Raw genomic sequence first — 19,468 nt, forward strand, 5'->3', positions numbered from 1 at the left:
AAAAAATTATTTAAAAAGTAATCAACTGATGTCTATGAAATTAACTAAATCATCACTAGCTTTTAGATACAGAGTATCTGTTTTCTCCTAAATCAATAGCTTTGAGATACTTATGCAAATTGCTAGCTTAATGTTTACTTTGACTTCAATTTCTACCATATACACTTCTAGATTTTAAATCTGTATCTCAAATTTGCTCCCATTTTTAATTCCACTTAAGAATTTTTAAGTTCCCATTAGATTTTATTTAGGTACCTCAAACTGAAATTATCTTTCCTCTAATATTCAGCAAATATGTATCAAACATACAAAATATCAGACACTATGATATGAACTATAAATATGACAAGTCCCCTTTATGAAAAATTAAAATATAGTAAGGAAAACAAACATTTTCTTTCTCCTACAGTAGTATTTTTCCTCAATTTTTTTGTTGTACCTTTCTTCTGTTCTTCAGTTCTCTTAATGTTGGAGAAAAACAAAGGCTCACTCTTTGGGCTTTTCTTTCCACATTCATGCCCCTGTTCCCAATCATCAGATTTCCTCAGGTTCAAACAATTATTTTCTGCTTTGCCTAAAAACTTACAATTCACTCTTTTAGACTCAATTAAAAAGAAAGGCCTTGGTTAACCTCTCCAGAATTCCCACATCAAAAGACAGATCTTGTTTCTCAATCTTACAATTCCTGTCATTTTATTCAGTGTGTTCACAAGAGAATTAACAACTACATGGTCTTAAATTTTGTCTCCCTTTCCCACCAACTTTCTCTATTGATACTTTAACAGTATGTTATAATCATCAGACCTATCAGAATTCTCTATAACACAGGCCATTTGGACACAACAAAATATAATTTTTCTAACAATCTGGCAATCGTGACAATATTACAGAATAACAACAGACTTAGATTAATTCCCCAATATTAAAATAGGACCAATAAACAGAAGCAAAGAACAAAGAACATTTTTTTTATTCCTAGGTGAGTGTTTTAATCATAAACCATACTACCTGGCCAACTGAAAAACACAGGAAGAACTATATAAAAGATCAGAAACCATGACAATCTAAATGCCAAAATTCAAATGCAAATGTTTAAAATACACACAGCTTGCTGAAACTTTTTTTTTTTTTTTTTTTTTGTACCAGGGATTGAACTCAGGGGCACTAGACCACTGAGCCAATCCCCAGCCCTATTTAGTATTTTATTTAGTGACAGGGTCTCACTGAATTGCTTAGCATCTTGCTTTTGCTGAGGCTGACTCTGAACTCTTGAACCTCCTGCCTCAGTTTCAGGAGCCATTGTGATTACAGGTGCGTGCCACTACACCCACCTGAAACTATTATTAATAAAGTATACCACCATGTTTCCTGGCTCTTTCCAAACAGGGCATATCAGCTAATGAATCTCAAAACTGTAACCTGATATATTAAGACATATTTAAATATTATTAGACTAAAACTGATATAAACACCTAAAAGCAGAAAACAACAGAAATTAGATAAAAGATTATATATCCGATTTAAGATTCAATATGATCAAATGTTATAATAGGGAAAAAATGGATAGTATCTTAATTTTCTTACTCAGAATATAAGAAACACTTATCCATCCATATCAATAGTGATCATGTGAATACTAAATAAATTTTAATGACTTCAAACTATGGAGACCACTATGATCACTTAACATAACTAACCTTTCTTTTAAACAATCTATTATCTAACTGAAAATCCAACAGCCAGACATGGTGGCACACACCTGTAACCTATATATTCCAGAGGCTGAGGCAGGAAGATTCCATGTTCTGCACCAGGCAGGAGGATTGCAAGTTCCAGACCAGCCTCAGAAAATTAGCAAGAATACCCTGTCTCAAAATAAAATAAAAAGGGCTAGGAATGTGTATTAGTAGTAGAGGGCTTGTCAACTATAAGGGAGGTCCTGGTTCAACTCCCAGTACTGGGGGGGGGGGGACTAAAAACTTCAAATTCCTTACAACCAATCAAATCAACCTAAAATGCATACTATATCCTAGTTTTTAATAAAGAAAACTTACAAAGGCATATATACTATAGCTAAATAATATAGGTTGATTAAATTAGTTCTCTAAAAGTAAAATGAGTTAATTCTTGTCTCCTCTCATCTACCTTTGTTCACTAACAATAAAGTGTAGTTTCATTTAGGCCTTAATTAAAGACAAAAAGAAGAAAAATTACAAAGAAAAGGCAAGGCATTATAAGCAATCATATGGAAATAATAATAAATCCATTTAATTTTTAGTAAAAATAAATTGTAAAATTTATTGGCAGCAAATAGTAATGTCATTCTTTAGGCAGAATACTTAAGTATTTATTTGGAATCTTTTTTTAAACATTTATTTTTTAGTTGTAGGTGAACACAATACCTTTATTTTATTTTTATGTGGTGCTAAGAATTGAACCCAGTGCCTCACGCATGCTAGGCAAGCACTCTTCCTCTGAGCCACAACCCCAGCCCCTTATTCTGAATCTTTTGATCATATAAAAAGTATTCCCAGGGCTGGGGTTGTGGCTCAGTGGTACAGCACTCACCTAGCATGTGTAAGGCCCTAGGTTCAATCCTCAGCACCACATAAAAATAAATAAATAAAGGTATTGTGTCCAACTACAACTAAAAAATAAATTTTGAAAAAAAAGTATTTCCAACCACTCCAAAAACATTAATGGACTGAATAAATCATTTAAAGTAGTCTTTTAGTTTTAGCAACAAGGACAAGCTAAAACTAGGAAGCTAAGATTTTACACTGTGGCCAAATAAAAGTCACCATAATTGTAAAAATGAAATTCTTTACAAAGTTGTATGGAAGTCTAGGATATTAATTTAATAGTGCTACAAGTCCACTATATAGCCATAATTCCACTATTTTTGTTTAGAATAATAAACCTGGAGTTTGTACAAGTATTTTTATTATTGAGTCAAGAAATATTTCCATAGTATTAAGACTGGCAACAAAGTTTACTAGGTATGTACACTTCCAGATGCATACAATTTAATATCCTGATTATCTAGAGTTTCTTTCCTTATGCTTTAACATCTATTTAAAAAAATGGAAATGCTTAAAGGTAACCTTTTGTGATAGAAGAGTAGACTTAATGACTTCTAAAGTCACAATAATTCTTAAATTCTCTAATGCTTTAGCTTGAATTACCTACTAATGAATGCAGAGACATAATTTTAATAGATTAAGTTTATTTACTTTGAGATTTATCAAACAAGCAATGCTTCACATTACATTAAGCACCAGGGATTGAAATAAAAATTTTTCACACTATTCATAAGAAGTTTCAAATGGTAGTTAGCCTAAATAAAATTATGAGGGGGAAATATCACATTCTCACACATACACACAATCCAACTGGCCTGAGTTCTTAAAAAGTATCAATGTCATGAAAAAAATGAACAAATTTTCCTGATTTTAAAGACCAAAAGAACACAACAACTAAATGCTACATGTGATCTTTAACTTGAAAGGGAGAAAAAGAGGCAAAAGAGCTAAGGAGGGCAACAAGAAAAACGGGATATCAAATTTCTTGAGAGTGAGAATGATACTACGGTTATGTATAAGGAATTACTTTTGTTGGGAGATGCATACTTCTATGGATAAAGTCTGTAGTACCTGCAATTTACATAAGTTTAGTAAAAAAAGAAATATTACATTAGCAGCAAAACCTGTATCTGTTTCCTGAACATATTTTAAAAATACACACACAAAAAAAGAGAAACAAAGCAAATGTGGCAAAATACAAACAATTGATAAATTCATGGGTATTTTTCCAATTTTTATAGAGGCATTTTAGTTGAATATGAAATTTTTTAAGTAGAGTAGAAAAAGACAAGTACATCACTATGAATGAATGGAATATAAATAAAATTATAAATTAAAAACACAAAATTTCCCGGCTGTGATTGTAGCTCAGTGGTAGCTAGCATGTGTGAGGCACTGGGTTTGATTTTCAGCACCGTATATAAATAAATGAATACAATAAAGGTCCATCAACAACAAAAATATATATATTTTTTAAAACCACAAAATTTCCATATGCAACAGAAAAAATTTAGTCCTTAAGTTAAATGACTCAATAACAAAAGCTGAAATAAAATAATACCGTTAAAGTTAAAAAAACTATTGGCTATTGAGAACTGAAAACCTGTTGGGTACTAACTACTATAAAGTTAAATGACTCAATAACAAAAGCTGAAATAAAATAATACCTTTAAAGTTAAAAAAAAACTATTGGCTATTGAGAACTGAAAACCTGTTGGGTACTAACCACTATAAACTTCACGTAAACCTATGATTAATGAATAAATCATAAACCCGTAAAATGGATGTGCCAAAATGATAATTTTTCTATAAGATATACAATTTAATTGCTTCATATGAACTAGGATTTAGCAAATGAATGCATGCAATACTTTATTTTTTTTACTTTAACTGTGTATGTGTATGTGTGTGTGTGTGTTGACAGACTTCTAGTTAACTGACTTGCCAAAGTTAATTGTTAACTGTAAAACTAGAATGACTTGACTATTTTAATCAGTACAAAATGATTTGCAATAAGTCATGAAATTTAATTAAAATGACACAGGAAGGATTACTTTCAGACATCATTTAGGAGAAAAGGTGACTTGGCAACTAAGAGCTATGGAATACAATTACCACATATTTGCTGGTACTATTGTAGTAACTTGAGGAACTTGTTTATAAAGATTTTCTACAAAGGTTAAAAATTATTTGAATATGTCTTAGCATTTAGTATTTATTGCATGTCATATCTTTGGGCACAACATTTAAAATCTACCCTCATGTGATTCTTTCACTTTTTAATTATAAAAGAAATACACGTTTATTTTTTAAATTTTTTTAAGAGCTAACTTCTATCTTCCATATATTCTTCAATGTATTATCAAATGACACATGATGGTCTGCTCTTAATAATAATTTCAACATTTGCAAATCTATAAATGTGACATACACCACATTAACGGATGAAGGGAAAAAACTTTTCAATAGATGTAGAAAAAGCAGTTGACAAAATTAAACATCCTTTCATAATAAAAACTCTCAACAAATTAGGTATAGAAAGAATGTTTGTCAACACAGTAAAAGCCATATAGGTTCAACTCACAGCTAACATATATTCAATTGTGAAAGCTAAAAGAATTTTTTTTTAAATTTTGATTTGTTATACATGACAACAGAATGCATTACAATTCATATTACACATATAGAGCGTAATTCTGGTTGTACACAAAGAAGAGTCACATCCTGACTTGTCTTCTTACATGTACTTAGGGTAATGATGACTATCACATTCCACCATCTATCCTATCCTTATTCCCCCTAAGCCTCCCTTCCCTTTTCCCCTTTGCCCTAGAGTTCCTTTAATCCTTCCATTCCCCCCACCTCATAGCATATGTTTTTTTCTAAGATCAGCAACTAGACAAGGTTTTCCATTGTTGCCACAACTCCTCAACATATTATAGTCACACATCTCAAAATATTTGGTCAACAATGGACTACAAAAACAACAATGATTCCAAAAGATTATAAACACTCCATCCTACTTACTAAAAATAAAGTTGACTGTATTGATATTCAGGCAGCAGCCTCTCAGACATCTCATATGTTTGTTACGTCTTTTTTTTTTTAAGTTTGGATTGGACATACTACCTTTATTTTATTTATTTATTTGTATGTGATGCTGAGGATAAAACCCAGCATCTCACAAGTGTTAGGCAAGAGCTGTACCACTAAACCACAACCCCAGCCCCTACTACATCTCTTAATCACATCAAGAGACCACATCAAGTTAATGATCTATATATCATTTAAGTCTGTGTTAAGTATACTCTATGATGTTTACACAATAACAAAGTCACCTAATGACTTATTTATCAACACATATTCCTGTCATCAAGCAACACATGACTACACTGAAAGTTCCACTCAGGGCATGAATGCAAGAAAAGAAAATAAAAGCCATCTAAATTGAAGTGGAAAAAGTTTAATTGTCCTTTTTTGCAGATGACACACATGGATCTTACACATAAAAAAACCTAACAACTCCACAATAAAACTGTTAGAACTAACAAATTCAGTAAAGTTGCAGGATACAAAGTCAACATACAAAAATCAGTAGTAATTCTATGTATTAACAACATACAAAAATCAATAGTAATTATATGTATTAACAACAATCTATCCAAACAAAAAAAATTTAACAATCCCATTTATAATAGCTAGTGTCATGATTTGGATCTTTAATTTTCCCTGAAAAGCTCATGTGTCAGGCAATGCATGAATGTTCAGAGAAGAAATGATTCAATTAAGATAGCTGTAACCTCCTTAGTGGATTGATCCATTTGATGAATTAACAATTTGAATGAATTATACTAGGTGATAACTGTAGACAGGTGGGGCATAGCCAGAGGAAGGAGGTCACCAGGATGTGCAGCTGAGGATTATACCCTGTCCCAAGCTCCTAAAACAGTCTCTTGCTCATACGCCTGTGTGTTCACATGCTCATACACTCCCTTTCTCCCTCTCAGTCCCTCCTTTTCTTCCTCTCTCTCTGCTTCCCAACTTCCATGAGCATCTTTCCTCCACCATACCCTTCTGCAATAATGTTCTGCCTCACCTTGAGCCCAGAGTAATGAAGTTGGCTAACCACAGACTGAACCACTGAAACCATGAGCCCAAAATAAGCTTTTTCTCCTCCAAGTTGTTTTTGTCAGGTATTTTGGTCACAATAAAGAAAAAAAATTCACTAATATAGTTACCATTAAAAAAAAAAAAAAAACTAAGGAATAATTCCATCGAAGAGATGAACTACCCACCCATACACTGAAAATCATAGAACACTAAGAAAACTATAAAACACAATGAAAAAAATTAAGGAAGCAGTAGAAGACATCCCAAGTTGCTAGAAAAATATATTCCCAAGTACAAAATTCAGGGAAAAAAGACCTTACCATTTTTGCTGACATCTAGTTCCCCGAGATTAATAAGATTTGCAATGGATGCCAGTAATGTTGTTAAATCATTGACTGGCAAATTCAGTTTGTGTAGAGACTGACAGTTAAATTCAAGCTCAACATTCTTGAGCTTGAATTAAGATCGTCTATACTATCCACACTGTTCTACAGATTCAATGCAATCACTACTAAAATTCCCAAGATGGCCGTGAATAGAGTGCATCACACCTCGTGTACCACGCCACTGCGCGGGTGAATAACGAGTTAGAACAACAAAAAACTATCTTGTTAGGAACTTACAGAAAAATGGCAGTGCACCGAAACCTAGAGGAAGGATTTCCAGCACCAAAGTCCAGTAATTGATTCACATACACGAGCCAACTGTAAGACCAGAGATCTGGGCTGACTGATCTGCGCGGCCCGCCCCGCGGCTACAGACGGCGGGGAGCTGCCGAGAAGCGACCAGCAAGCAGGGAGATTGCTGCAGATTCTGTGGAATCCTGCCGCCTGAGCACTCACAGAGCCCCAGGCTGAGTTCGGGATTTCAGACAGGGAAGGAAGCGGGACAGTTCTATCCCCCCACAACGGAAACTGCATCAAGGAAACCAGCGGCCAACATCTTGGAGAGCTGAAGTAACCACCGCCACTCTCCGACAGATTGCAACAATAAAACAGGTGCGTGTTACTCAGCTCATCTCCCATACAGTGGGGAATTCGCATAAAATCTCTCCTAGGTTCTCCGGGGGAGGGATTATCAGCAAGCCTGCATAAAGAGCGGGGGAAAACTAGAGACACCCGACCTTCAACTCCCCCTCCCATAAGCGGGGAAAACGAAACCTGTATTGCCAGCGCGGGGGGAGGGGCAAGCGGAAAAAACAAAACAATAGAGCCGGGGGTTCTCAATACCCACCCTCCACGCCCAACAAAGGGCAGGCCCAGAGTACAGTTTGAACTGCCAAGAGACATCACTCAGGGGAAATCTGGTCTAGCAGGAGAAACCAGGACTAGCAGGAGAAACCAGGGGATTAGAGGCCAGGCCCTCGCGACTGGGCGGCTGGAGAACGCACGCCCGCCAGCGAAACTCCACCCGCTGTCCGCGCGACTGGGCGGCTGGAGTCTGCCCCAGCCGGCGACCCACCGCGCAAATGGGCAGCTAGAGATTGCCCGCCCACCAGCAACAGCAAGCCCATAGCCCCTGCGACTGAGCAGCTGGAAACCACATGTCCGCGAGCAACCAATCGCCCGCTGGCTGCCCGCGCGATTCGGTAGCTGGGGACCGCCCGCCCGCCTGCGACAGCCGGCCCGTTGCCCCTGCAACTGGGGGGCAAGAGATAGCCCGCCCACCATTGACAGCCGGCCCATTGCCCCTGCGACTGAGTGGCTGGAGATTCCTGGGAAAGCTGGGAATGGATCCACCATTTGACCCAGCTATCGCCCTTCTCGGACTATTCCCTGAGGACCTTAAAAGAGCGTACTATAGGGATACTGCCACATCAATGATTATAGCGGCACAATTCACAATAGCTAGAGACTGTGGAACCAACCTAGATGCCCTTCAATAGATGAATGGATAAAAAAATGTGGCATCTATACACAATGGACTACTACGCAGCAATAAAAAATGACAAAATCATAGAATTTGCAGAGAAATGGATGGCATTAGAGCAGATTATGCTAAGCGAAGCTAGCCAATCCTTAAAAAATAAATGCCAAATGTCTTCTTTGATATAAAGAGAGCAACTAAGAACAGAACAGGGAGGAAGAGCATGAGGAAAAGCTTAACATTAAACAAAGACGAGTGGGGGGAGAGAAAGGGAGAGAGAAGGGAAAGCATATGGAAATGGTAGGAGACCCTCAATGTTACACAAAATTACATAGAAGAGGATGTGAGGGGAAAGGGGGGGGAACAAGGGAGCGAACTGAACAACAGCAGATGAGGTAGAGAGGGATGATGGGAGGGGAGGGGAGGGGGGATAGTAGGGGATAGGAAAGGTAGCAGAATACAACAGTCACTAATATGCCATTATGTAAAAATGTGAGTGTGTAACCGATGTGATTCTGCAATTTGTATTTGGGGTAAAAATGGGAGTTCATAACCCAATTGAGTCAAATGTATGAAAGATGATATATCATGAGCTTTGTAATGTCTTGAACAACCAATAAAAAAAATAAATAAATAAAACTGCATTGACAGAAAACAAAATTTTTTTTTCACAAAAAAACAAGCTGAATTCATTTATTAGTTCTAGTAGTTTCTTTGTAGACCCTTTTGGGTCTTCTAGGTATAGAATCATGTCATCCGCAAATAGTGATAATTTAAGTTCTTCTTTTAATTGTTATACAAAATTACATATAAGAGGTTATGAGGGGAATGGGATAACAAACATGGAGGGAAATGAATTACAGTAGATGGGGTAGAGAGAGAAGATGGGAGGGGAGGGGAGGGGGGATAGTAGAGGATAGGAAAGGTAGCAGAATACAACAGTCACTAATATGGCAGTATGTAAAAATGTGATGTGTAACCGATGTGATTCTGCAATCTGTATTTGGGGTAAAAATGGGAGTTCATAACTCACTTGATTCTAATGTATGAAATATGATTTGTCAAGAGCTTTGTAATGTTGTGAACAACCAATAAAAAAAAAAAAACAAGCTGATTTTGAGAGGAAGATGGCGGCGGGAAGGGAATGAGCCGATCCGTGCTCTATACCGCCACGCCCGCAGCGTGTGTTGCCGCGTCTTAAAAGAAAAAGTAAGGATCATTAAAGGAGATCTGTCGACAAAGACTAAGCACCGTGTCAAGAAAGGGGCCTAGGTGGAGTGAATCCGTCACGACTCCAGCCAAGGTGGAGTGAGTCCGTCACGACTCCAGCGCGAGCGTAAGGCTGCAGCCCCCGAGCTGCCCGGCTCTCTCGGCCCCTTTTCCTTCTCCTCTCCGCCTTTCCGCTTTGCTTCTCCCCCGACGTCTCTCCTCCCACGCTCACTCCCTAAACCTAGACCTCAATTTCTTTCCCCCCGCCCTGCCCGCTCTCTCGTGTGCCCAGACACCCGGCCCGCGCGGGCCCCGCGGGGCTGCCTCCCCTCCCCAAGCCCACACCCCCTCCCCAGGCGTTCCGACGGCCCAGCTGCCGCTGCCGCCGCTTCCTGCACAGCACCTTAGAGCAGACTCTTCACCGCTAGAGTGAGCCGCCGACCAGCCGAGCAAAATGGAACACGTGATAAGATGAGTGACAATTTAAAATCTAAGTGATCCAACATGGCAGCGGACGCGGAGAGATCAAGTCTCTAGCCCCTTCAGCTGCGCGGGCATAGGGAGAAGTAAACTATCAAAATGCTGTTTGCTCAGGACCACTAGGCAATGTTGAGCTGACGTGGATCCCGGGCGAACAGTATGGCCTTCTCAGAACACACCAAGCCCGGATCGGCTGCATTCTAGCTCCGGTTCGCCTGCTTGTCGTGACTCGGCACTAACGATCCCACTGAAATTACTAGTCGGACCACCTGAACTCACAGAGGTAAAAGCCAACCGAGCACAATAGCCAGACCAAGGGAATCAGGAGTGACACGGGACTAGCAGCGCAGAACTCCCGGCTACCGCTCCCACTGGTGCTGACAACTGAGGTCCCTTGCACCAGCTACCAGGGGAGTTGCTACCGGAGGGCAAACAAATTCGCTGGGGGTTCTCAGCCCCAAGATCTACAAACTTAGGGTCTGAGGGAGGCAAAGAGAAAGAGTGTGCCCAGGCATCCATGAAAACAGGGCTCCCAGGAGCAGCAGACCTGGCGTGTAGCCAGTATTGTGGTGACTGTCACAGATGAGCGGGGCCTGGCTTGAGGAAACACAAGAGAAGGCCCTAGGCACTCAGGGTTGGAGACCCGCACAGTCTGGGAGGAAGAGCTGCTGCACAGTGATTGGATCCCACCTATCAAGAAGAGAAGCTTGGCCCAGTGGGCACAGCTCCACCTAATGGAAGAGAAGTTAATCGAGCTCTATGACTGCATTTATTATTATTTTTTTTTATGATTATTATTTTTCTTAAATTTTATTTTCATTTTTTTTGTTGTTGATGCTGTTGTTCTTTAACTTTTTTATTAATGGTTTCAATTTTTTAATACTTTTTATTTTATTATTATTACTATTATGCTTTCAACTTTAATTTCCATTTTTTATTATCATTATAAATTTTTTTTTCGTTTTCTCTTTCTTTCTTTCTTTTCACTTTTTTCTTTTGTCTTTTCACTTCTTTTCAATGTTCTTATTCCCCCTTCCTTGAATTCTAACTGCCTACACTCATTCTCTTTAGTGACTTCTTCCCTTCCCTTCTAATATCTCTCCTCCCAAGCATCAAATAAATTTATAAGAGTAAACAGTAACTCAACAGTCAAACAGAACAAGAAGTAACATGAGCATAAAGAAGCAAGGAAGAAAAGGAGTACAAACAATGAAAGACAGCCTAAATATTCAGGAGGACCTAGAGTCATCAGAAAAATGGCCATATAAAGAACTCAAGGAATACCTTAGACAGATGAAAAGGAACCTTAAAGAGGATACAAGAAAGCAAATCCAAACAGCGAAAGATCACATTGAAAATGAATTACATAAACAGATAAAAGAAGAAGTTAAGCATCTTTATCAGGAGATAGAGATTCTAAAAAAAATCAAACAATAATTCTAGAAATGAAGGAAATGATAAACCAAATTAAAAACTCAATCGAGAGTATCACTAACAGAGTGGAGCAAGTAGAAGCCAGAACGTCAGATAATGAAGACAAGATATATCATCTTGAAAAGAGTCTAGCCAACTCAGATAGGCTGGCAAAAAATCACGAGAAAAACATCCAAGAGATTTGGGATAACATAAAAAAACCAAACTTACGAGTCATCAGGATAGAGGAAGGTACAGAGATTCATACCAAGGGAATGAGTAACCTACTGAATGAAATAATTACAGAAAACTTTCCAGAAATTAAAAAGGAAACAGATATACAAATTGTAGATGCATACAGGACACCGAGCACACAAAATCACAGTAGACCAACGCCAAGACACATTTTTATGAAGATATCCAATAAACAGAACAAAGAGAAAATATTAAAAGCTACAAGAGAAAGGAGGCAGATTACATTCAGGGGTAAACCAATAAGGTTAACAACGGATTTTTTATCACAGACGCTGAAAGCGAGAAGATCCTGGAACAACGTATTTCAAACACTGAAAGACAATAGATGCCAACCAAGAATTCTGTATCCAGCAAAATTAAGCTTCAGGTACGACAACGAAATAAAAATCTTTCATGATAAACAAAAGCTAAAAGAATTTGTAGCCAGAAAACCAGCATTGCAAAGTGTCTTGAGCAAAACACTACACGAGGAAGAAATGAAAAACAATAACCAAAACCATCAGTGGGAAGTGCCTCGGTAAAGAAGGAGGACGGGGGGAAAGCTAATCATGCAGAAACAAATTAAATTAGAAAAAAAAAATAAAAAATAATCAAACATGGCAGGAAATACAAACCATATATCAATAGTAACTCTAAACGTTAATGGCTTAAACTCTCCAATAAAGTGACATAGGCTGGTAACATGGATTAAAAAAACAAATCCAACAATATGCTGCCTCCAGGAGACACATCTGATTGCAAAAGACATACACAGGCTCAAGGTGAAAGGTTGCGAAAAAATATACCACGCACACGGTCCTCGTAAGCAAGCAGGGGTGGCCATTCTCATATCGAATAAAATCGACTTCAAGACTAAGTTAATCAAAAGGGATAAGGAAGGACATTATATACTGTTAAAAGGAACCATTCACCAACAAGACATAACAATTATCAATATTTATGCACCAAATAATGGTGCTGCGACGTTCATAAAACAAACTCTCCTCAAGTTCAAGGATCAAATAGACCACAACACAATAATTATGGGTGACTTCAACACACCTCTCTCACCATTGGACAGATCCTCCAAACAAAAGTTGAATAAAGAAACTATTGACCTCAATGTCACAATCAATAACCTAGACTTAACTGACATATATAGAATATATCAACCATCATCAAGTGGATATACTTTTTTCTCAGCAGCACATGGATCCATCTGAAAAACAGACCATATACTATGCCATAGGGCAACCCTCAGTAAATATAAAGGGGTGGAGATAATACCATGCACTTTATCTGATCATAATGAAATGAAACTGGAAATCAATGATAAAAGAAGGAAGGAAAAATCCTACATCACATGGAAAATGAACAATATGTTACTGAATGACCAATGGGTTACAGAAGACATAAAGGAGGAAATCAAAAAATTCTTAGAGATAAATGAAAATACAGACACAACATATCGGAATCTATGGGACACAATGAAAGCAGTTTTAAGAGGGAAATTCATCGCCTGGAGGTCATTCCTCAAAAAAAGGAAAAGCCAACAAATAAATGAGCTCACACTTCATCTCAAAGCCCTAGAAAAGGAAGAGTTTCATCAGCAAATGTAGTAGAAGGCAAGAAATAATTAAAATCAGAGCAGAAATCAACGAAATTGAAACAAAAGAAACTATTGAAAAAATTAACAAAACTAAAACTAAAAGTTGGTTCTTTGAAAAAATAAATAAGATAGACAGGCCCTTAGCCATGCTAATGAAGAGAAGAAGAGAGAGAACTCAAATTACTAACATACGGGATGAAAAAGGCAATATCACAACAGATGCTACAGAAATACAGAAGACAATTAGAAATTATTTTGAAAACCTATATTCCAATAAAATAGAAGATAGTGAAGACATCGATAAATTTCTTAGGTCATATGATTTGCCCAGACTGAGTCAGGAGGATACACACAATTTAAACAGACCAATATCAATGGATGAAATAGAAGAAGCAATCAAAAGACTACCAACCAAGAAAAGCCCAGGACCGGGTGGGTATACAGCAGAGTTTTACAAAACCTTTAAAAAGGAACTAACACCAATACTTTTCAAGTTATTTCAGGAAATAGAAAAAGAGGGAGCTCTGCCAAATTCATTCTATGAGGCCAACATCACCCTGATTCCGAAACCAGACAAAGACACCTCAAAGAAAGAAAACTACAGACCAATATCTCTGATGAACCTAGATGCAAAAATCCTCAATAAAATTCTGGCGAATTGGATACAAAGGCACATTAAAAAAATTGTGCACCATGATCAAGTAGGATTCATCCCTGGGATGCAAGGATGATTCAATATACGGAAATCAATAAATGTTATTCACCACATCAATAGACTTAAAGATAAGGACCATATGATCATCTCGATACACGCAGAAAATGCATTTGACAAAGTGCAGCATCCCTTTATGTTCAAAACATTAGAAAAACTAGGGATAACAGGAACTTACCTCGACACTGTAAAAGCTATCTATGCTAAGCCTCAGGCTAGCATCATTCTGAATGGAGAAAAGTTGAAGGCATTCCCTCTAAAATCTGGAACAAGACAGGGATGCCCTCTCTCATCACTTCTATTTAATTTAGTCCTTGAAATACTAGCCAGAGCAATTAGACAGACAAAAGAAATTAAAGGCATAAAAATAGGAAAAGAAGAACTTAAATTATCACTAGTACTAGAACTAATAAATGAATTCAGCAAAGTGGCAGGATATAAAATCAACACACATAAACCAAAGGCATTTCTGTATATCAGCGACAAAACTTCTGAAATGGAAATGAGGAAAAACACTCCATTCACAATATCCTCAAAAAAAATAAAATACTTGGGAATCAACCTAACAAAAGAGGTGAAAGACTTATACAATGAAAACTACAGAACACTAAAGAGAGAAATAGAAGAAGATCTTAGAAGATGGAAAAATATACCCTGTTCATGGATAGGCAGAACTAACATTATCAAAATGGCGATATTACCAAAAGTTCTCTATAGGTTTAATGCAATGCCAATCAAAATCCCAATGGCCTTTCTTGTAGAAATAGATAAAGCAATCATGAAATTCATATGGAAAAATAAAAGACCCAGAATAGCAAAAACAATTCTAAGCAGGAAGTGTGAATCAGGTGGTATAGCGATACCAGAGTTCAAACTGTACTACAAAGCAATAGTAACAAAAACAGCATGGTACTGGTACCAAAACAGGCGGGTGGACCAATGGTACAGAATAGAGGACACAGAGACTAATCCACAAAGCTACAACTATCTTTTATTTGATAAAGGAGCTAAAAACATGCAATGGAGGAGGATAGCATCTTCAACAAATGGTGTTGGGAAAACTGGAAATCCATATGCAACAAAATGAAACTGAATCCCCTCCTCTCGCCATGCACAAAAGTCAACTCAAAGTGGATCAAGGAGCTAGATATCAAATCAGAGACTCTCCGTCTGATAGAAGAAAAAGTTGGCTCCGATCTACATATTGTAGGGTCGGGCTCCAAATTCCTTAATAGGACACCCATAGCACAAGAGTTAATAACAAGAATCAACAAATGGGACTTTCTTAAACTGAAAAGTTTTTTCTCAGCAAGAGAGGTAAATAGGAAGCCTACATCCTGGGAACAAATTTTTACTCCTCACACTTCAGATAGAGCCCTAATATCCAGAGTATACAAAGAACTCAAAAAATTGGACAATAAGAAAACAAATAACCCAATCAACAAATGGGCCAAGGACATGAATAAACACTTCACAGAGGAGGACATACAATCAATCAACAAGTACATGAGAAAATGCTCACCATCTCTAGCAGTCAAGGAAATGCAAATCAAAACCACCCTAAGATACCATCTCACCCCAGTAAGATTGGCAGCCATTATGAAGTCAAACAACAACGAGTGCTGGCGAGGATGTGGGGAAAAGGGTACTCTTGTACATTGTTGGTGGGACTACAAACGGGTGCGGCGAATTTGGAAAGCAGTATGGAGATTCCTGGGAAAGCTGGGAATGGAGCCATCATATGACCCAGCTATTGCCCTTCTCGGACTATTCCCTGAAGACCTTAAAAGAGCGCACTACAGGGATACTGCCACATTGATGTTCATAGCAGCACAATTCACAATTGTTAGACTGTGGAATCAACCCAGATGCCCTTCAATAGATGAATGGATAAAAAAAATGTGGCATTTATACACCATGGAGTATTACGCAGCACTAAAAAATGACAAAATCATGGAATTTGCAGGGAAATGGATGGCACTAGAGCAGATTATGCTTAGTGAAGCTAGCCAATCCCTAAAAAACAAATACCAAATGTCTTCTTTGATATAATGAGAGCAACTAAGAACAGAGCAGGGAGGAAGAGCAGGAAGAAAAGATTAACATTAAATAGAGACATGAGGTGGGAGGGAAAGGGAGAAAAAAGGGAAATTGCATGGAAATGGAGGGAGACCCTCATTGTTATACAAAATTACATATAAGAGGTTGTGAGGGGAATGGGATAATAAACAAGGAGGGAAATGAATTACAGTAGATGGGGTAGAGAGAGAAGATGGGAGGGGAGGGGAGGGGGGATAGTAGAAGATAGGAAAGGTAGCAGAATACAACAGTCACTAATATGGCAATATGTAAAAATGTGGATGTGTAACCGATGTGATTCTGCAATCTGTATACAGAGTAAAAATGGGAGTTCATAACCCACTTGATTCTAATGTATGAAATATGATATGTCAAGAGCTTTTTAATGTTGTGAACAACCAATAAAAAAAAAAAACCTAATGCAATGTTGAAAAAAAAAAAAAACAAGGCTTCAGGTATCACATCCCCTAACTTAAATATATACCATAAAACTGCAGGAATTAAAGCAGTACAGTACTAGCACAAGAACAAATACAGACTAATGGAACAAAATAAAGAGTTCAGAAATAAATTCATGCTTTTATGGTCAATTCAATTTTTCCAAAGGTGCCAAAAGAAACAATGGGGAAAGGACAATCTCCTCAAAACTCTTAGGACAATTAAATATCCCCATGCAGAAGAAGGAAATTAGGCTCTTATTTTACAAAATATGTAAAACTCAACTCAAAATGGATTAGTGGCTTAAATGTTAAACCTCAAATTATAGAATTACAAAAACACGACCTAAGGGGAAAGCCTCATTATGCTCTGGAGTTTGACAATGGTCTGAACAATGATTTTTTTTTTCTTTCTTAAGTAAGGGGTTAATATCCAAAATATGTAAAGAGTTCAAACAACTGAATATCAAGAGAACAACCAACTTGATTTTTAAAATGGCAAAGAACTTAAATAGATATTTCTCAAAAGAAGACATACAATTGGCCAACAGGAATATGAAAAAATGTTCAACATTATTAATCATCAAAAAACACAAATTAAATCCCCAGTGACATATACTTTACACATGTTCGAATGGCTATTATCAAAAAGACAACAGAGAGTTAAAGGTATAGCTCAGTGGCAGAGCACTCACCTAGCACTTGCTCAATCCCCAACAATGGAAAGAGAAGACAAAAGGGTTGATGAGGATTTGAAAAATATGGAAATGGAACCTCCACTGTTGGTGGGACCATAATTTAGTATAGCCATTATAGAAAAGAGTATAGAGTCTCCTCAAAAATAATGTTTTTTTTTATAAAGGACTATCAATAGCTAGTACTGGGTATATATCCAAAGAAAATTAAATTAGTATGTCCAAGAGGTATTTGAGGGGGCAAATACCTCTTGGTATTGAATGGAGAGAAAGAGAGAAACATCTGCAGAACATCTATGTTCTATACCTGAGATACAGAATTGACCTAAGTGTCCATCAACAGATGAGTGAATAAAGAAAATGTGGCATACATACACAATGAAGTACTATTCAAACTTGAAAAAGAAGGAAATCCTATTATTTGGGACAACATGGATAAACCTAAAGGACATTTCATTAAATTAAGTAAGGAAAAAAATCAAAACTATTTAATCTCATTTTCATATATTATCTTTAAAAGACAAAATCATAGAAGCATAAAGTAAAATGGTGGTTATCAGTGGCTGGAGAGGGGTAGGGTTTTGAGTATTAGGCTATATAGATAAAAGGATATAAACTTTAGACAGGAGAAACAAGTTCAAGAGGTCTATTACACAACCCAGTTACTACAGTTAATAACAACATTTAAAAAACCCACCACTTTCCACCTGTTTTAAGTTATCATAGTTTTTATACTTATAAAACAAATGCCAAGCCAAGAGTATAACGATAAATTTTACTGATTTATATAAAACAGGTTGCAAAATCTTTAAAATGGAAAAATAAAATTTTTATATTTGTTAAAACAACAGAAATCTGAATAATGAAATGTATTCCGAAGTACAAAAATTAAGGGAAAGAAAGACCTTACCATTTTTGCTGACATCTAGTTCCCTGAGATTAATAAGATTTGCAATGGATGCTGGTAACGTTGTTAAATCATTGTCTGGCAAACTCAGTTTGTGTAGAGATTGACAGTTAAAAAGTTGCTAGTGAAAAAAGAGAAAAAAGGATTTTGAATATCTTTTAAATTTCTTTAAATATTTCATCTATTACCTTTTACAAATAATTAGTAGTAGTAGTCATTAAAATAGAGTTTTACCCATACTAGTATCAGAAAGATTTCTCATTATTCTGTTCATGTACCTGAATACATCTATACCACTTAGAATGATTTATATCCTCATACTTCTAATCTAAGTGAAAAGTGAAACACACTTTAGAGTAAGAGTAAGGTTATATACTCTACTGAAGTAGTCAAAAAGGTGGTTGGGGCTGTTACATTTAATAAAATGTAGAGATTGTCTTTCGAACAGGTTTATATCAAAATGAAAACCATAATAAAACTATTACCTATCAGATAGACAAAAGACTCAGCTATTCAAACTGCTTCAGCAAGCAACACAACTTGGTGAAAAATAAATTATAAGGAAGAATACTAAATTTCAAGGTACAATTCCACAATTTAAGTATTTAATTCTTAAACATGTAACTGAAAATCCTTAATATTTTACCCACAGCCATTAGATTTCTCTTTAAAATTACCAAGGGTACCAATGAGTTTCTAAGTGTTATTACTACTGGTCACCAGGAAAGAAAGTCTTTTGCACACGTTCATTCAGTAGGTTTACACACATATGAAAATCTAATACAAATACTTCATGAAACAACTGCCATACAACACACTTTATTTTCTAATGTATTATAGTTAGGAATGCTAGATTCCAACAGGATGCCCAAATAAATAATAAATCATTTTTAGTACAAATGCATCCCATTGCACAGAATATACACTTAACAAAAATTTCTTCTTCATCTGAAAATCCTTCTTTAAGTGTCTTACCTTTTTATTTTCTAATTTTCATAGTCTAAATTATACAGTTCATTTTTCTAAATGATGACCATGTGTACTAATCAGCTTTATAAGCCACCAATGGGTCTCTGGTCCACAGTTTCATAAACATTGCTGTTTGGATGGCTAAAGATCTTAACAAAAGTATAAG

General features: G+C 36.7%; 1 protein-coding gene across 5 annotated transcripts in view; it reads right to left on the minus strand.

Moving 5' to 3' along the window:
* ERBIN (erbb2 interacting protein) overlaps window positions 1-19,468 on the minus strand; it is a 138,805-nt gene that overhangs the window by 63,028 nt on the left and 56,309 nt on the right. For all 5 annotated transcript variants that reach the window (XM_081292864.1, XM_081292863.1, XM_081292861.1 and 2 more), the window contains exon 4: window positions 18,337-18,454. In XM_081292864.1, coding sequence (XP_081148990.1) covers window positions 18,337-18,454 — 118 coding nt within the window. The remainder of the gene's footprint in view (window positions 1-18,336; window positions 18,455-19,468) is intronic.

Source organism: Spermophilus citellus (genome assembly GCF_964194105.1).
Source record: "Spermophilus citellus genome assembly, chromosome: 1".
Lineage (NCBI taxonomy): Eukaryota > Metazoa > Chordata > Mammalia > Rodentia > Sciuridae > Spermophilus > Spermophilus citellus.